General features: G+C 52.2%; 1 protein-coding gene across 3 annotated transcripts in view; it reads right to left on the bottom strand.

The window, feature by feature from the left end:
* Nucleotides 1-19103, bottom strand: part of ATP9B (ATPase phospholipid transporting 9B) — a 120084-nt gene that overhangs the window by 86362 nt on the left and 14619 nt on the right. For 2 of the 3 annotated variants that reach the window (XM_078875795.1, XM_078875797.1), the window contains exons 2-5: nucleotides 16155-16331; nucleotides 6520-6670; nucleotides 4407-4520; nucleotides 2375-2483 (exon numbers count right to left, since the gene is read on the bottom strand). In XM_078875795.1, coding sequence (XP_078731921.1) covers nucleotides 2375-2483; nucleotides 4407-4520; nucleotides 6520-6670; nucleotides 16155-16331 — 551 coding nt within the window. The remainder of the gene's footprint in view (nucleotides 1-2374; nucleotides 2484-4406; nucleotides 4521-6519; nucleotides 6671-16154; nucleotides 16332-19103) is intronic. The other variant, XM_078875798.1, reaches the window with a different exon arrangement.

The raw sequence follows: 19103 nt of genomic DNA, 5'->3' as shown, positions 1-19103 counted from the left end.
AACCCAAAAAAACCTGCATTATGGATGTCACCTGGTCGAGTAAGCTATGCAACATGCTGTAACGGGCTTGCGCTTTTGTCACGATAAAAAAAATCTCTCCAGTAGTGTGCGAACGCGGATCATTCATAACAGACCGTAACAATGTATAACGACGCAATGCCCCGATTCACAAATACGTCGATTAACAATCCGCTGCTCCTGGTGCAGTTGTCTGGGCTTGACCACCTGAATGTGAAATTGTAGTCGTTGCTCTGCATCAACAATCAGCAGCCGCACGACAAGAAGAAGATTCCGCTTGGTTACCCTGGAAAGCCTCGCCGAGGCTCAAGACTCCATCAGGAGGGTCTTGCCAAGTTTTCGCAGTAGGGGACCCGTTGTATATTGTTCATTCTTCCCTTAAAGCCCTGACTGATTATCCCCCGCTTACCCAAACTCCCCTTCCCCCTCCCATCCCATTCACTGACTCCGTCCCTCTTCCCAACTTCCCCTACCCATTCATCACACTCACTCACTCATCATCATCATCAACCACTCACTGTCACTCTCACCATCATCGTTTATTCCACGCATGGTCATATTCATCATGCGCTACCATCCTTCTAAACATCTCATCTCACCACACTCGTCTAGTCTACAAATAGCTAATTCTTTGTTCAGCACTTTGAGCAAGGCCCTATCTGAATTAAAATAATAAGACAAGATGTTGCTGCTGCTGCTGTGTGTGTTATCCCGATTGAGTAATTTGCTGGTGATTGTTTCAGCATTAGGATGTTTTGGCCAACACCGTGTTGTTTTTTTCATTAGCTATGCGAGGAAAATGGAGAACCGGGTGTAAACGGACGCAGAACAGGGGGAGAGAGAATGCACAGATTCTATGCAAGGAGCCCGCATCGGGGAATCGAACCCAGGAAGCTTTGTTGCTGCGAGACACGAGCGCTGCCGCTGCGCCGCCCTGCCACCCGCCGTTAATTGGCATCAAAGACCCAGGACGGCAGAAGACGCGTCACGCCCCCAATCTCGCGACGTCACGGGCGCGGCCGTGCCGGGAGCAGGGGTTTCATTTTAAATATATAAATAACGGCCTGCACCTAATGCCATTAGTCACAGTGACATAGGGACACGCGCCTTTCATATGCAAAGCCCGACAATTAAATTTTCACCAGCCAGCCGCGACATCATGAGACTTTAATGAAATCGCGTGGCTATCGGATGCGATGTGGTGGTTACCCCTGCACAGGGGGTGGGGTGGGGGGGTAATGAAGGATGGTCCGGTATCGTGATATCCCCGCGGCCACGCCGTGTCTAGGGCCAAGAGACGTCTGCGGCAGGTCTAACGTTCCTCCACTCGGGGGGCTTTGTCCCGGGCGAGGCGGCGACAATGCGGCGCTGCCCGATGGGCGGACCGATGGGCGACGATTCGCAGGGTCTCGTTTCCACGAGCTCGGGGACCAGTTTTGGTGACGTGATCACCGGTGGCCTGCGGTGGATCCAAGGCGGGCGGGGGGGGGGGGGACGGGGGAGGGGGGGGCGATCGTCCCCATCACTACCTTGGAGTCCCAGAAACTTGCCGCAGTCTTTAACAAAAAACACAACGCAATGCGACTTTACTATTAATGCAGGGGGCCGTTTAAAAAGGTTGACATTTCACGACCGTACCCCCCCAGGGAGGGTTGTCGAACTGCGATGACGATTAAAACGATGAAGGTGGCATAGCCACGTCCTCACAGAGGCACAGTATCGAATATAAAAACGCGGAGGAAATGTGTCCCAGTGTCACCGACTACAGGGTGGGCAGTGATTACATGCGTGCCTTGCAGCGAGAAGGGCAGAGGTTCCATTCCCGACTCGGGTGACCATCTGTGTGGCGTTTGTATGCTCTCCCCCCTGTCCTGCATGGGTGTCCTCTGGGTTCTGCAGTTTCCTGCCATTGCTGAGAAGATCATAGAATGTCTCTGCAATTGGGCAAAACACCCCAATGCTTAAAATGACCTACAAATTACTCAACTGGGATTACACAGCAGCAGCAGCAACATCACCCCCTCCTGCAACAACTTGATGGGACCCTCCTGGAAATGGGTCTTGAGACTCGGTGAGACTTCACCGGGTGAACAAGCGGAATCATAAAAAAATAACAGCAAACCAACGGCAGCGTAAATCCCGGTGTCCAGAGCAAACTTTGCACGGAATATTCGTGCAGCGCTACTTTAAACACGTGCACATATCGTGCGTGATTTACGTCATCATGAAGTCAAACGTGCAGTGTGGCTTATCAACCACGGCAACAAAACCTTCCCCTCGATCCACCAAGAAATGTTGAGAGTGAACGTGCACACATCACGCCCGTGCTTGGCGCGTGCGTGGCGCGGAGGCCCACCTCGTACGGTGAGCTTGCTGTAGAGCTGCGAGTTCATCTCCTTGTCTCTCTGGAACCTGCGCAGCTCGTCCAGGGCCTCGCGGAACATGGTGACGGCCAGCACGAAGCCCTACGCGGTGCGGGGAGTGGGGGGAGTGGGGGCCGCGCGGGTATCGATCAGAGCGGCGACGGGCACGCGGATAAATCTCACCGTCCCCCGAAGGGCAATCTGTCGGCGGCGCTCTCCGAGCTGCCCCACGAGGAGCGTGAGTGATCGCGGGCAATTTTACTCCAAGACTAATTAAACAACAAAGCGGGCGATCATCAGCCTAAACAGTCGCGGTGGCTTTTGTATGAGGAGGATTAATGGCCGCGGAAAGGCCCCTTCCCCTCTCCCCGAACTGAACGCGGCGGTGGTGGCGGGGGTGGTGGTGGTGGTGGCGGTGGAAGCGCAGAGTTATCGACGTGATGGATGGCGCGGGCTATGGGCTCGTCACACTCACACACACGTGTAGGTCGACTCAGCCTCAATGGAGTTCCTAGTGCTTTGTGTAAAAACATTGCCACTAGGAAGACAAAGGCGGCCGGGCGTGGTGTTGGCCACTCTCCCCCCTGTGTGCAGTGCCGGCTTTCATAAGTGCTTGCTAACAGCACTTGCCCCAACAGTCTCTTAAGGCTATATGGGGGATCTTTGTCTTTGTGTGAACTGAGACTCGCCCATGCACACGGAGTTAGACATTTTATGACGCGTGACAATTAAGTCGATTTCCCCCTCCACAAACGAGAAGGGGGCAGTTCCCGTTATATCCAACTCGTCCACTGCCACTGCATGCTCTACGGCCTACCCAAGTCCCTCCCTCTCAAAACTCCCGATGATCCAGGGTGCCACAAGAGCGCAGACCCACACCCATGACCCGAGGTCACACCACCGCAACCTTCCGTTACCTCTGCGAGCTCCCAACCGAATCCCACGGTAACGACACGATCACGCGCAACATCTCAAGAGACACTCCACAGACTTGCCCCTGCCGACATCTCGCATCTTATCTCACCGTGTTGCCCATAGTTTGCTCTTCGCTACAGCCAATCAAACGTGTCTCTTGAAACCCTCTGCCAACAACCTCCACTCCTTCTCTGACGGTGCCAAACAGGGTCTGGAACTCCCTCCCCCCCCCCAGCTCTCCGTGCTGCCGACTACCTGCCCCTAATCAAATCCAGGCTCAAGACCTTCCACTTATCTTCTGCTGAAGACCGTCTTCTACACATTACGTGTCTTCATTTACACCTCAGCTAAATGTCTACACACACACCCACACCTCTCCCCGTATCCGCTGTCTCTGGGACGCACACGTGCCGCTGCTTTTGAACATCAACAGCCGCACCTCGAATTTGCACTCAGAATCATCGGCATCTTCATTGAGACGGGAGGAACCCGACGAGCCATGAGGCTCTTCATCACAGATGTCCAGGATGGGCGGGTCGGCGAAGATTGACGCGCGACAGCGCGCGCTCTCGCGGGCTCCCGGAGCATCGTCAATTCTCCCCACCCGGGGTCGCGATTCTATTCAGCGACGTGGCGTTTCACCAACGCAGTGAAAGGTAGCGTCTCCGGTGGCCGCAGAGCTAACGTAGAGCGATCGCAAGCGGCATAATGAATGTAAATAAAATGGAATGGGAAAAAAAAGGTTTGATGCAAGATGTTATTGCGCACACAATTTGAGGAGTGCATCGTGAGCTTGAGAATCAAAATGTACAGATGTATCAGTGCCTTTGTGCCCATTCATAATGGATGAATGGGCACAAAGACTAAGATCCCCCATATAGCTATACAGGCTGTTGGGGCAAGTGCTGTCACCGAGCACCTACGAAGGCGGTGCGCCAATACACAATGCAGCAGGTATTAATTTAAGGCCGAGTCGACCTAGGGAAGGTCCAGGCAGGACCACGTTCAAATATATGTCACCAATGTTGGCCATGGGTGGCGAATCGAACTCTGGTCGTTGCCACCGCCCCAACTGCCCGCGCTCACGACGTTCGCTCGGCCACCACGTACCAGCGGTGCCCAGTAGGTGTAGAGGTACCCGATCTTCAGCTCGGGCACGAATTGCGAGCATGCCACCACGAGGAAGTACAAGTTGAGGAAGAACTTGAACTGCTGGTACAACACCTGCACGACAACGCCGACGCGGGCACGCAAATATTAACGCCGTGCATCAAAATCCGGCGGAGCGGGCGACAACGCAGCCGAAGCGAGCGCGGCGGGGCCTGGGGACGATTCCTCCGTCATTGAGCTGCACATCAAGAGAACGGTCTGTCGGCCGGCAATCGTAAACGGAGGGGGGGGGGGGGCGTGGAGGAGCTGGGCTGCTAAAACGGCTGGGATGCGATCTCAGCGAACGAGGCATCCGGGGGGCGCTCAGCGCAAGCCTTCCCGCGGTCGGGGGCAGTGTGACCGGCGATCATTTCATTTCTTTACTTTTTATCAATAACGGGCGAAATGCCCCCGTGGGGACGCGGGCGAGGGTGTGCGCGCGATACAAAATATATCTCTCTCGCGTGCGTGTGTGTGTGCATGCGTGTGCTTAGACGGAACGAGCTGAATGGGATGATGGGACAGGTCTCTGCCCCACGTGCCCGTTGCGTGTTGCGAGCGCCGTCTTGAATGGAGGCCGGCACGCGCGGGCAAAATGTCTGCGGCCTATTTAACGCGGCGAAGGCACCCATTAAAATCCCCGCAACCTGCTGTCATTTCTAAGGTGTATTATTTTACTGTCGCTACACGTCCTGTGAAATCAGCCACAGAGCGCGGGTCGTTCCGTACCACGCTCAAAGTTGCAATCAAATTCAAAGTGGGATGCATTTCAAGCAGCTAAAGTATGCATGTTCGCACCGTATGTAGCCAACCGTGCTCATCGGAGGTGTAAAACATTAGAACGTGATTCTGGTCACCGTGCTATTACTGGAGACAACGAATCTCATGGGGCTCTCACCCAAAGGACGTGAGAAGGCTGCCGCACGCGGCCCACGAGAGAGAGCTGCCGTGTGGGCCACCACAGCCGAGCTGTTGTGAGAGCGCGAGACCCTGCGCTCGTTAGTGGGCCAAGGGCCCTCTGTGACAGGCGGCCCCTCCCACAAGCGAGGGCGGCTTTGTGTGTTTAGTTTGTTGTCCATCCCCCACACCTCCGATTAGCACGGTTGGCTACATACGGTGCGAGAGAACTTGAACGTACAGTAGAACCCCTCTTAACGACGGTAATTGGTTCCACGAAACCGGTCGTTAAGTGATGTGGTGATTAACCGGGTAAGGGAAATACACGTTAAATGCGTAATTCGTTTCGATAGCATCGAAAGTTACCCTTTTTCACCCAAAAAACCTACTTAATAATGTTTAAACCTCGGATATTAATACATAAATATATGAATGACATGATAAACACATAATATTCACAGAAACATGGTTAATCAATGCATTAATTAATATTTACTGTACCTACAACAGCCCATCGTTAAAATGGGAATGGTCGGTAAGCGAACAACATTGGGCTCTATGGAGGCCCGTCGTTAAGAGGGGTTCTTCTTTACACCACTATACACTACACTATACACTACACTATACACGACTATATTCTTGGTTCTTTCGGTGAAGTCACGTACATAGAAAATAAAATAAAAATAAAATGCTATTTTAAGTACAAATAAAATAAAAATAAGAGCAAAAAAACCCACGACGTTTCGATTGCAGCACAAGCGCTTGTGGGTCCCGGGAGGCACCGGCGTTGGTTTCCACTGCAAAAGCCGAGCGGTACCTCTGACGTCAAAGTCCGCACGTAAAGTGCTCACTCATTGCGTGGATTCAGTTGTGCGGCTGCGTTTGTACAGCCAGCGGTGGTAAAGCATTCTCATTCGGCCATTGCACACCGCTGATAACGCACTCCGCAAAGATGTATTCGATGGAACAATCTAAAATTGTACAAGCACGGTGCATTTTTCAATGATGTACGTGAATCGATAGGGGGCGGATTATTTATTTTTGTCAATTTATACCACAATCATGAGGGCAGCCCCAGGGCAAGTTCAATACTGGGCCAATAGCAGTGAAAAACCAAGGGTAGCGTTGTTAGTGGCGCCACCGAGTATGTGCGTGCGTGCGTGCGTGCGGCACGTACCCCCGGCACGAAGGTGAACACGTTGTACTTCTGGTTCTTGATGGCGTTGCGCGGGTACTTCTCCTCGCTCTTCTCGGGGTGGCCCAGCCACACGGTGCGCGGCTTGAGCTCCTTGTGCCGCCGGCACAGGCAGCACAGGTTGTCGCAGCAGCTGCGCGTCCCCGGCCACACCGCGCAATCGTTTGGCACACACAGCACACACCGCACACCGCACACACCACACCCGGCACGCGCACAGCACCGCGCGGCACGACGTGGCAGGAGGGGTGCCGCGTCGTGGGATACGGCGGCAACAGGTACGCCATGCCATGCAGCGCACCACGCCGGGTCGCAGGCGGCAAGACACATCAAGAACAACAAGCACGGAGAGCAGCACACCATACAGGACACACCGCACAGAACAACACCCCATGCAGGACACCACACAGTACAGGACACAGTACAGGACACCACACCATATCGGGTACCATGCAGGATACCATGCAGGACACCCCACCACACAGGACACCATGCCGGACAGCACACCATGCAGAACACCATTGAGGACAGCACACCATACAGCACACCACACGATACAGAGCAGCACACAGTACAGGACATCACAGCACACAGAACACCACAACATGCAGGACACAACACCATGCAGGGCGAAATACCATGCAGGAAACCACACGAGCAGACAAGAATGCACACACCATGCCACACATCACCATCCATCACCACCGCACGCAGTTCACGCACACAAACAGACGCCCGCACACAAACACGCACGCGCGCGCACACAGAAAAGAGAACCCAGAAGCATACGCACCATCAGTAAACGCTCACGCTCAGCAGCGAAACATTTTAAAATCCTCAGTCACTGCGAGACATATATTCACGGCACGCTCACGCGCACAGGCGCCAAGGGTCAGAAGGTGACCTAAACTACAGGGCAGTGGGCAGAGGCAAGGCCAGAGAGACGGTTGCGGCACTATGAACCAGGGGACGCAGCCCGGCCAGAGCGAGAGAGCAACGCGGCCGAAAAGGCATCGCCAGGTGATCAGCAGAGTTGAGTGCGGAGCGAAATCTGTCAAGCGGTCGCCATTGCCGCAAGAGGCCGCATTTATGAAGGACTGGAAACCCGCGAGTCTGGACCTCTAGGATGACGGCCGCTGTCTCCTAAGGCACCCCTGCACGTCGCTCTCTCAGCATCGCCAAGCTCACTGCGACCGGGTCCGGGTTGGCGATGCTTGCACACACGGTGTCCAGAAACGTCCTTTCTCAAGACTGTCACTACACTTGTTCACCCAGAATAGCCTCGCCAAGTCTCAAGGCTAATTTTCAAGAGGGTCCTGCCAAGTTTGGTCAGTAGCGGGGTAGGGGGGGTGATACCATTGCCGTGTGTAATCCCAATGGAATAATTTGCAAGTCATTTTCAAATCTGGCTAAAATGTTTACCATTATGCCAGCAGGCAATGACCGACGCTCCTTGCCAATGATGTTACGGCATCTTTAACGTTCACTGGGAAGTGACGGGTATTTTATAGATAGTCCTAACCAGGGTGGCCTGCCGGGTTCGAACCACGAACCATGAATGTTTGGCCATTACCAATTACACTCTAGTTTTTTGTTGTTGAAAGGGATCATCCAATGTCACATCGTCATAATCATCGCGCTAGCGCTATAAGATCACAGCACAGCGGGCAGCGAGAGGATTGCATCGTTCGGAGATTGAGGTCCGACGTTCACCGCCATCGCTCGGCTGTGATCCTCGTTTTGAACGCTTGTGGCACGGCGCCGGTGAAGATCGCTCACCGTTTCAGGTCGAGCGAAACTCGCAAGGGGACACGTTGCAAACATTTGAACGGTGTGGCTAGGCCTTGTGCCTCTGTGCAAGTCTTTGAGAATGGACGACGCCTTTATGGACACCCTGTAAATACGAACGGGAGGCGATTGCTCTCGATGTCGTGGAATCAATGCCAATGAAGTTTAACTCCGCCGATCGTTGTGGAATCGATGGCCTGCGAAGCGAACGCCGATCCATTCCGGAGCCGATTGCAAGGAAGCGTTAACGACGCGCGCTTCCAAATTAACGTCAGCGATCATCACTGATTACACCGTTCCCTCCGTTTAAGGAATTGATCAAAGCGAGAGAGAGAGAACGGATAAAATGTTCCGCAGGATCATTTGCGCAAAAATGAGCGAGCGGACCGGGTAGCGCCGCAGCAGGTGGCACAGAGCTCTGTGGGAGACCGGGAGACGCATCTCAGTGTCGCGCTGTGTGAGGGGCGCAAGGGCTGCTCAGAGAGAGGGGTGGAGGGCAGGCATGCCCAGAGGAGGTGGGGGCGGGAGGGCAGGCCTGCCCAGAGGGGAGGTGGGAGGGCAAAAGGGTCAGGGGTCAAAGCTGTTAGGAGGAACTGCTGGTTGGGGTCGTTTAGGGAACAGTCGAATTAGTGCCGTTTGTTTTTTTGCTGTTTATGGTTCGTGTTGGTGCTGTTATGATGATGATGATGATAACAAATAATAATGTCGGTGTGGTCTGTGTGTTGTTATGATAAGAGGTAGAGGATGGTGCTGTTAATGGTTAGTGTTGGTCTTCCTCTTCCATACGGCTGATACAGATGCAGAGAAACAACTACAATTTCACATTCCGGGGGTCAAGTCAGACAACGTCGTCAGGAGCAGCGGAGTGTATCGCTGCGATGTCTCCGTTAGCGTTGGTCTTCTGTATGGGTACAACAACGAGGGTTGCTGGCAGGATGATGCTAGCTGTAATTACTGGCGAAACGTCGAACTCGATCTGTACATGTGGTGCGTTTACTCTCCAGCGCACCGGTGTGCTGGACTAGTAACGAATTGACACGTTTTGTCGACGTGACAAACCTTACGAATTGGCTTTGTTGGATGGTGGCGGGTTTCACGACACTTTTATATTTACGCAATCTAACCCAAAAAGGCTCTATTATGGAGGCATCACTGCAATGCTGGCTGCTATGATGGCTGTGTTTGATCTCCTGTTTGCATGAGTAACGCTGTTTGGCGAAGGTTAGACTGCAGTTACCACCGCGATGCCATTACCCGGCCAGGTAACGCCCGATTGTGCACAGTGCGCGCGATAAACAAGCGGAGGGTTGCGTTGAGTTCACATCCACACAGGTGACTAACTCAGCTCATCATACTTCCGGGAATGAATAAATGAGTATCAATTCGTGGGAGGTTCACCGCTGTAATCTCACGTGTAGACTGGCCACTGCCACAGGAACGTGGAATTTCACGCGTAGGCTTTCGCTACCAATGTAATCCATAAGAGGTTTTGTTTTGGGGCTAGATCACGTAAATATTTAATGTGTCGTTAAACCCGTCAGCAGTCAGGTTTTTCACCGAACAAAATATGCCAATTAGTTACTAATTCTAGATTTGAAGCTTTTGTGACTGCAAGGATTCATACTCTTTGTTTTTTTCGGTAAAGTCACGTAGGTAAAAAATAAAATAAATGAAAACAACTAAATTAAATCACGACGTTTCGGGCGCAACACAAGCATCCTTCTTCAGGTGGGGACAACGTAGCGAAAACACCACAACCGCTTAAGTGTGTCCAAGAGATGGCTGTGACGAGGAATGATACAGTCGCCATCTCTTAGACACACTTAAGTGGTTGCGGTGCTTTCGCTACGTTGTTGTCGCCCACCTGAAGACGGACGCTTGTGTTGCGCCCGAAACGTCGTGATTTAATTTAGTTGTTTTCATTCTTTTTATTTTTTACCTACGTGACTTTACCGAAAAAACCAAAGAGTAATTAGTTACTAGTTCAGCACACCGGCGCGTCGGATTGTAAACCCACCGCAGCATTTAACAATTCGGGTGCCGTGATGTTTTCGCCAGTAATTACAACCGGCCGCTCAGGCGGACAGGCAGAGTTGTAGAGAAATCCTGCTGCTGTTTCGGTCTTAAGCAGAGGGGGCAGTTGCGGTGTCGTCACTGTGAGCCAATCAGGTGCGACGACCAGAGGGGGGGAGGGGCTTAATGTAGCCATGGTCATTTCTAATGATCACCGTTACATTGTTTTTATAGCATTATTTTAGTGATTTCTAAAAAGGTTTAGTTTAGCCATATTTGTATGTTGCAGTTTAGAGTTATACTTACAATTTTAATCTAAATTGTATTGTGATTGTTATTGTGATCAAACATCAAACTGGGATTTTTGCACATTTTTTATACGCAGCATAAACATATGGTGCTTTTTCTGGAAGATTGAATTGTTTTTATAGGGGATGTTTAAATTTGTGTGCAGTAAATTTTAAATGTATCTTGTCATTTTATTGTTTGTTGCGGTTGCACCCGAATCAAGAGCCGAATGAATGGCTCCCAGGGTAAAACCAAATAAATTAAACTGAAACTGAAATATAAATTACAATGGTTCTCTATTTATTAGTTGGGTTATTCACAGTTAATCAACATACCTAATGTATGCACATTGTGTATGTACATTACCAATTATGTACAATAGCAAAAGGAATATGGATTTCGACACAATCTCACGCTCATTTTAAAAGGGAGAGACTTTAACTGCCCGTAACTGTAGCCCTGGTTGTGTACTGGAACGGGCCGTCTCGATTCACCCTTGCCTGCCTGTTGACAAAGGGTCTGATGATTAAAGGTTACAGATTGGGTTGGTTTTTGTTGGGTTAGCAATTCAAGTTTGGGCGAGTGCTTGGGTACGTGGGTGAGAGTGTACGGGTGAACGGGCAAGTGTTTGGGTGAATGAGTGTTTGTGTGAGTCGGTGAGCTGCTGAATGTTTCAGGTGAATAAAGTGAATGTTGTTGAGTGAGCGAGTGAAATTTCATTGGGTTTGGGGTTAGCCTCAAGGGAAGAGATGACTGGCAACTGTTTGGACGGGGCATGATGATTAGAATACAGGTGTGAGTTCATGCCGAGTGTGCGCATTTGGATTCACGTTAACTGCAGGATTTCAGGGTCATCTGTGAAAAAGCGCTTTATAGCTCATCGGATTCCTCCAGTATAAACACGTATGTGTTCATGTGTAGGGTCAGGGTGTTCATGTTCCTTACTGAGATGGGGGCTTCTGGTAGCGCGTAGATTACTGCACGTTCGACCATTAGGGCTCGTGTCTGTGCCGAGATGAGCGTTTGGCGAATGTTAAGAGCCGCCGAGACTCAGGTGTCAGCTACTGTACTCGAACCAGTCGCACGTGGAGAGTTGCCAAGTGTTACGGTTGCTTGATCATGAGCGCTTGGCAAGGGATTAAGGTGAGAGTTCGTATTACTGCTCGTGTCAATATCGGCACTGTTGTTAGTGATGTTCGTTTTCGTGCTGTTATGAATACGAACACGATTTGCACTGAAAATGGGTAAGTGCCAAGTGCTGTATCGCGGATGGCCAGGGTTTGTGCCAGCGCTACGCATTATTATTACATGGGACACGGCCATCATGACTGTTGCGCTGAACGAACACCAGAGTCTGCGCATTATTGCAGCGGCATTCGCTGTGAAAGCGTTTTGCGCGCGAGCGTCAGCCTCTTTGCTCGACGATCACAGCTCAGGGCCAACGCGGAGCTCCGCGTTGGCAACTGCAGAGCAGACGCGCTGGTGGAACACAGCCTCGTCAACACGGCCGTGTCGCAGGCGGCGTGGGAGCGGTGATGGCGGAGAGGGAAGACAAAAACGGAAAGCGACAGAGGGAAAAAGCTCCTCCAACTCAGCAGCGAGCAGAGACGCTGGGCGCTGCTGGGCGACAGGTGAGTTCGCAGGAAACGCCGAGGAGTACTGCTCCAGCCGCCTGGACGACCCGCGATGGACAGCCCTACATTGATTAACTGCACGAGTACCCTTTCTGATTTTAACGTGGGAAATACATCTTTCGAGCGCGACTCATTTTACGCCTTTATTACCGCACACTGGTTTTCTCAATCTCGGCGATAACCCAATTGTTGGGCCGACCTGCCACGTTTAGTGTCTGAGAGCGGCAGAACCGCATTGCAGTCATTCCTTCGCACCGAGCGAAGATGCCCAACGCACTCGCGGGGGGCCCCCCACGGCCTCGGCGTAGCCGTGCAGCAGCAGCCGCCACCCCCGCCTGCACTGCACGCTCTCAGCCTACGCGGAAGCACAACTCCCGGCCACGCTCCCACAAAAGAAGAAAGAAAATCACCGGACCCTGCGGCCCAAAGCACGCCAGTCCAGATTTTGGGTCGGCTCGGCGGCGCGGGCCCTCTCGGGTGCCGCGGCGGAGGCTGCGTTTGTGTCGTGCGCGTCATTGGGAGCCCAAGCGCGGCCACCGGAGGCACCGCCTGGCCCCCCCCCCCACCCCACTCCTCCTACCCCCCCGCGCCGGCGCGGACGCCGGTGCCGAAACGTGGCGCGTGCCAGCGCCTCGTTACTTACTTGCCCATGGCCGGACAGTGCGAGCGGGAGAGGGCAGCCGCGAATGGCGAGCGCGGCAGTGGAGGAGTCGCCGTCGCGTGCGCACGGAGAGAGGGGGGGGGGTGGCGTGAGTCGATAGCGCGGCGCCCTGCCCTCTTCACTGTACGCGCAGGGGGGGCTGACACGGGGCTCTCCGAGCAAACAGCCGTGACGCAACGAGGCCGTGCTGCGCCCTACAGTGCCTCCCCCGCGCCCAACTCATTAGACAGGTGACTTGTCACACAGGTGAGTCGTCACACAGGTGAGTCGCCACACAGGTGCCTCGCCTGCGTGCCGAGGGAGAGCTGGGGGAGGGAGTGGTGCCGGCGCGAGGGGAGGAGCGCTGCGATGAAACCTGACGGCTGCCTCGGAGGGATTCTCAAACTTGGCCGTGACGGCGGCACACTCGGCGCGCTACTCTTGAGGAAAATGCCACGGGGTCTTTAACGTCCACTTTCAACGGAGTGGCGGTTCTGGTAATGGCGCCCTTTAAGAAATGGCCCGACAGGTGGGAAGTCGAAACGTCTGTCCTCATGCGAACTAACGCACAACGTTGTCAACTCGACTCTACCAATCTGCCTCCTCGACACCAAGCTGGACGAGCCGCACGGGGAGACGGACGTGCGTTGACGAAACACGACAGGTGTCGGTTTACCGGCTGACAAAGGGGCACAGGTAATCACAGATCACGACGACGACAAGCAGCGAAAGCGAGAGGCATGAAGAGACGAACAGAATTAGGCACAAGGATGAACCTATGCACGCGTGGCGCGGAGAGACGTATGAAGTCCGTCATGCAAATGGGATGAAAAAGAATACACACGCAACATTCGTTACGTGACAAAAGTACATTGGTGCGACAACACCGAAACTGAGATTCCTATTTTTGTACAAACAACAGACTGCGGGGGAGAGCTGTGAGCGAGTACAGCTCCTATGAACGCCAGCAGCTGCATGCAAGGGGGTGGTCGTGCAGCCAACAACCACAACACACACACCCAGCCACCCGTATCTCTCCGGCGCTGCATATGACCTCCTGTGACACAACTTATTAATTCCAGGCTAAGTCAACCTAGAGGAAACAATGGGCAGCTGCAATTAAACCCAGGCTACCAGAACTCAAACTAACCACTCACCACCAGTGTTTTACCGTCTGCCCGTGCCCACGCGCTGCACACAAAGGAGACAGGGCCCACGGTGAAACCAGTGCGGTCAAACTGAGCCGGCAATGCCGATATCCTGGGTACGAATCCGGGATCCGGCCGCCCGTGTGTAAACAAGGCCCCTTTCCACCGCTCAGAATGCACTCCCACCAACTCACGACATGGTCCCTCTGTGGTATGTAGCTATCATGTCAATGTTAAAACTACAACAACCCTCCATCACCTGACAAGAGCCAATCAAATCAAGTTGTCACATGGGCACGGATGCCAATTGATTTTCAGAAGTAGCTCTGTGATAAATATGACTGCGGGCCGTTCTCTACCATGGTGTCCGAATGGACACTTCAGCTGAAATAACACTTGGGAAACATTCTAGACTTTTGCAAGCTGAGGCGAGAAATCGTGTGTATTTGCATGGCACGAGTGTTTGCACTCGCATACATCAGCTTCATTCAGCCATCGCTGGGGGCAGAAGAAAAGCGACTTGAATCTGGCATGTGACACGAGAAAGCGGCCAAACGTGCATTCCCTCTGAACACTTCAGTTCGTTTTAAAATCTGGGCGGCTGATATTCAGACTGCGAGTCAAGCGGTGACAGGGGTCCAGGTGTCACCCCACGCTCTCGACGGTCGCACTCCTGCATCGCGTGGGCCGCGACGGCAGCAGGGAGCCACGCGAGCGCTGCCAACGCCAAAGTGGACACCGAGGACCGACCCCCTTACACGTTTCTCATTGAGAAATGACAACACATTTCCAACGGGCTCCGAAATGCTTAAATAAAGAACAAAAGTACTTTTCTATTTTAGCATGCTACAATAGGGACTTGTGTGACTTTGCAAGGGCCAAACATATTGATTTGGAAAAGACCTGCAAATAAGTTGTAACAAAAATAAACGCGTGCTCTGCACGTAACTTAGTTTCTTTTTTCCCAAAAGGAGGATTAACCTTGGTGGGATCTGACCAAGTCAAATAAATAACCGTGATACGGAATTGATGACGTGCCGGGGCCTCTATCCCTCGCTGCCGCTGTTGTTGTTGTAACACTTGGTGAGCGAATGACAGATAGTGTACGTGTAAGCAATCGAAGGCACACATGACAACGACACAAAACACACACACAGACACACACGCACACACAGACACACACACGCACACACGTAACACATCAGCAACGCAACGGCCGGTCTCAGAAGGGACCACTCTCTAACGCACAGGGCCGAACCCCCGTGACGCTAATCCGGCGGCGAGGTGCTCGTCGAGCGAGCTGCCTGCCAACACACCGGCGTGACAGCAGCGCAGCCCAAAACACTTCCCAAGCAAGCGCTTGACTTTATTTCTATGACGAGAGCGCCCGGGGGCGTTTAGCGTAAGAAGCGATTCACTCGAGGAAGTGCAAAGCGAAGCGTAGGCTGTGGGGGAATGCGCGAAGGCGACAGGGAAGAGGTGCGGGCGCGCACGCCGCAAAGCGAAGGTGATGCGGGCTCTTGCCGTCCAGACAGGCGAGAAGGGGACGGCGTGAGCCTCGTTTACTGACATTTGCTTACGCACACACCTTCAAAGCACATGTGCAAATACACTGTTAACTGCGTATATATGTGTGCGCGGTGTGGCAGTTACATTTAGGATCAAGCACATTAGACTGCACGCCACCTGCATTTGCGGCCGGGAGGTGTTTTCTCTGCTCCGACGGGCTGCTTTCACTGCCGCGGCTTTCAGAGACGCGTTTTGCATCAATACGACCCACGTCTTGTTTGGTATCCCGACTGCCTGCAGTTAAGTAATCAGATTACCCTTCATTGTGCATAATAGTGGTGAACGCCTGTTGGTTAGCCAGAATAACAGGAGGAACCCCTGCCCTAAATCAGCTGTATTTGCAGCCCAATGCACTTCCGTTGCAGTTGCGTCAATCGCACTGCTGCTCATTCTCTCCGCGCCGTGCAGCACGGGACGCACAGCTCCAGCCACAAAAGCAGATGACGCGTCCTAATGTCCAGAGAACATTGAAGTAGCCCCCAGCAGAATGTGCTTGCCAGTGCCAAGGTATCGTGTCATTAATGTGTCATCCGTTACCTTGTGCACAGACTGTTGCAGCCGCCTGTTAAAAACCATGCTAGTCCCCGCCTCTGCTTGATAACTCTAGCCTTGGGCAGGCTGTGATAGTCACAATCCTCAGCCTCAAAGCCCTCCTCCGACATCATCAGAGGCATCTGATCCAATACGGCCTCATCGTCCGCATCCGACGGATATCTGTCGTCACAAACACCACGCACTTCCTTAGGCCCGGGGAACTCGCAGCCGCTCAGCGGCCCGAGACACAGCGCCAGCAGACCAGGTCACAGGCGGAGCGCTGGCCAGGATCATGCCTTCATTCTTGCCAATCAAAAGCGTATACTGGATTTCGTGTCCACGTGCCAGCGTCATCAGCAATGTCCCATTCGTGCCACCGGCACTGCAGGGCACAGTAGGGCATTTTTCCGTCACCAGCATCGTCCAACCACAGCAGAGCACTCAATTAGCAAAGTCTCCATCCACAAGGGCCACGAATGATCCGTAAGTGACATCACAGGGCTGCTCCTGACATCCTTCAAGACATTTCTCGTACAAAGTCGTTAAAATGCATTCTGCACCGTGAAAATGAGTGGCTTGTGCCGTTAAAGCTGAATAAGCCTCCCGAGTAATGAAATGTAACATTAAGCGTGAGATCACATTTTACACAGTGGCTTTTAGGCGAGGTCGCTGGTAACTGAATTAAGATGCTCAACGCCTTACACTGGAGACCGTGGATTCTTACAGCGTAAGGCCATCGCGACACGCACATACAGTCTGCAGTCGTTTCACATTGGAGGGTGATGTTGCTGGTTATGCAATCCCAAATGAGCAATTTACGGGCCTTTTTTAGAATTTTGAAAAATTTGGAGCGTGACGCCAGCACAAAAGGGCCTCCTCTTTTCAAACGACCTTCAGTGGACCTTCAAAATCCACAGTGAAGCGGGCGGTACTTTGCACGGTTAACACGCCCGCGGCAATAACCAGGGCAGCCTGCCGGATTCAAACCTCCGCAACGGGCGGTCAACGCGCTTCCACCGGGCCGTGTGCACCGTTCTGAAAAACCCGAGGGCCTTTGGCACCGACGCAGGAGTCAGGCCGCTGAGCCATCCTCCGGCCACGGCTCAAGCGTACGATGCTCTGCTCTCCGCGCGGCTTGTGATGCACGTAAATTCAGTGGCAGTGCCCATTTTAACGTGTGTGTGCTCATGACGATACTGCACATCGACATAAAAAAAAACACTTTGCCCACCTACCTATTTGCAGAGTACAACAGAGCATTGTATAAAACCTCCGAATATCTACAATGCCTATACGGCAATAGTGATTACATTTGCCTGCAGCGATGACCAACCATGTTGATGACTAATATCATCGACTGCTCAACGGAAAGCTGACGCATAATACTGCGTGTCCGAGCTGCCCTCGTGTCCTTTTACAACAGCATAATTTCTGTTTCTTAAACACAAAGTACCAAGATACAGACAGACGGTGGGGTATTGCCCTAGAGAGCATTGGGTGGTACGCATCTCTTGTGGTGGTCCTGAGCCACTTGCTGGACATTCCACATTCTGGGGCCAGTATCTCCATTCGACAACCAGTGTTGGCTTCCACAAAGTGGTCTCGCTTTGTCAACCCAGGAAAGGCGATCGGCTGAGTCAACCCTTACAACAGATAAACCATGTAATAGAGTGTAGAATGATATAAAGCAAACCCTTGCCCATCGCGGGGGTTACGTTCTTGAAATTAGCCGCAATCGGCAAATCCGCGATCCGTAAACTCAAAGGCATCAATGGGAAAACCAGAGTTTGGCTCATGGTTCGTAATACAACACTCACCCCTCCTGTTGCCTTACGTCACTCTACATCAACTCAAACATTAAACAGGAAGTATTTTGAATGAAAAATATGATTCGTATTTTCTATTGTTAAATATAATTTGTATGGTAAATGTATACAACGATTTTCCTTTTCAAGTCGTGAACAATACTGTACAGTATCCGCGTACAGCGGCGTGTGTGTCCTTCCGCGGCAGCAGCAGCATCATCGCGAGCAGTACAGATACAGTGCATACAGGAATCTCGCGGTCACCCGCGAATGGTGGAGCCAGAGAGGTGCGATCGGTGAAGTGTACCTCAATAAATTTGGCGCAAAACCGCAATTGCTACCACTCGTGAGAGGGAAGGGTTTTCTGTATTATTAAATCAAGGTAAATTGTCAACGAACGTCAATAGTATCCTTTTTTTAATTATCAATGCATGTATTGTTTGCTTTAAATTCATGAACGACCATATATAATCTAAACAAGGAACACAAAACATGAATATTCATGTCATTATGCAATACTTTCCAACATCGGATGTATTGCATTAGCAATACATCATACACTGTGATATCATCGGCAGGGGAGGGCAAGGGACACGCATGCTACCCTTTATGGCTGGTTCTATCCATCCTTTTAGCACTGGTTATTTGTCTCCAGCAGTTGAGAAACCCTTTGATCAAAAGTCAAGAACGCTAACAAGTTGTGTGGATATCGGATCATCTCAACGCAGTGAACCCCGGGCTCGAACCCAGGTTCTGAGTGCATCTGACGGGAGCATCGAGGGACCCCGTGAGTGACCTGGACGAAATTAACTGACGTGTCATCACCGCCACCCACCACATGACCACGGTGACGCATTACGCCGACATGTAAGAACAAGTAAAACCAGCCCAAAATATATTTCACCGCAGAGGTTGTTTTGGACGTTTAGACTTTGACACACGCTTTCGAAAGGAACGCCGCACACGAATGTGACCACTCGTACAAATGTGCTCTGGGCTGTGGGCAGCAAATCTGTTGGTGCGTAGCAGCGTGTGTGGAAATCAATCAAGAGGCTGCTTCAGCAGCAGACGGTTGCACAAATGCGCGCACGACATTTCAAAATACTCGTCCAGTCACCTCGATCACGAGTTCCCCAAGCTCACCCAG

Source organism: Lampetra fluviatilis, chromosome 42 (genome assembly GCF_964198595.1).
Source record: "Lampetra fluviatilis chromosome 42, kcLamFluv1.1, whole genome shotgun sequence".
Lineage (NCBI taxonomy): Eukaryota > Metazoa > Chordata > Hyperoartia > Petromyzontiformes > Petromyzontidae > Lampetra > Lampetra fluviatilis.
This window is presented reverse-complemented; position numbering and strand designations above follow the sequence as displayed.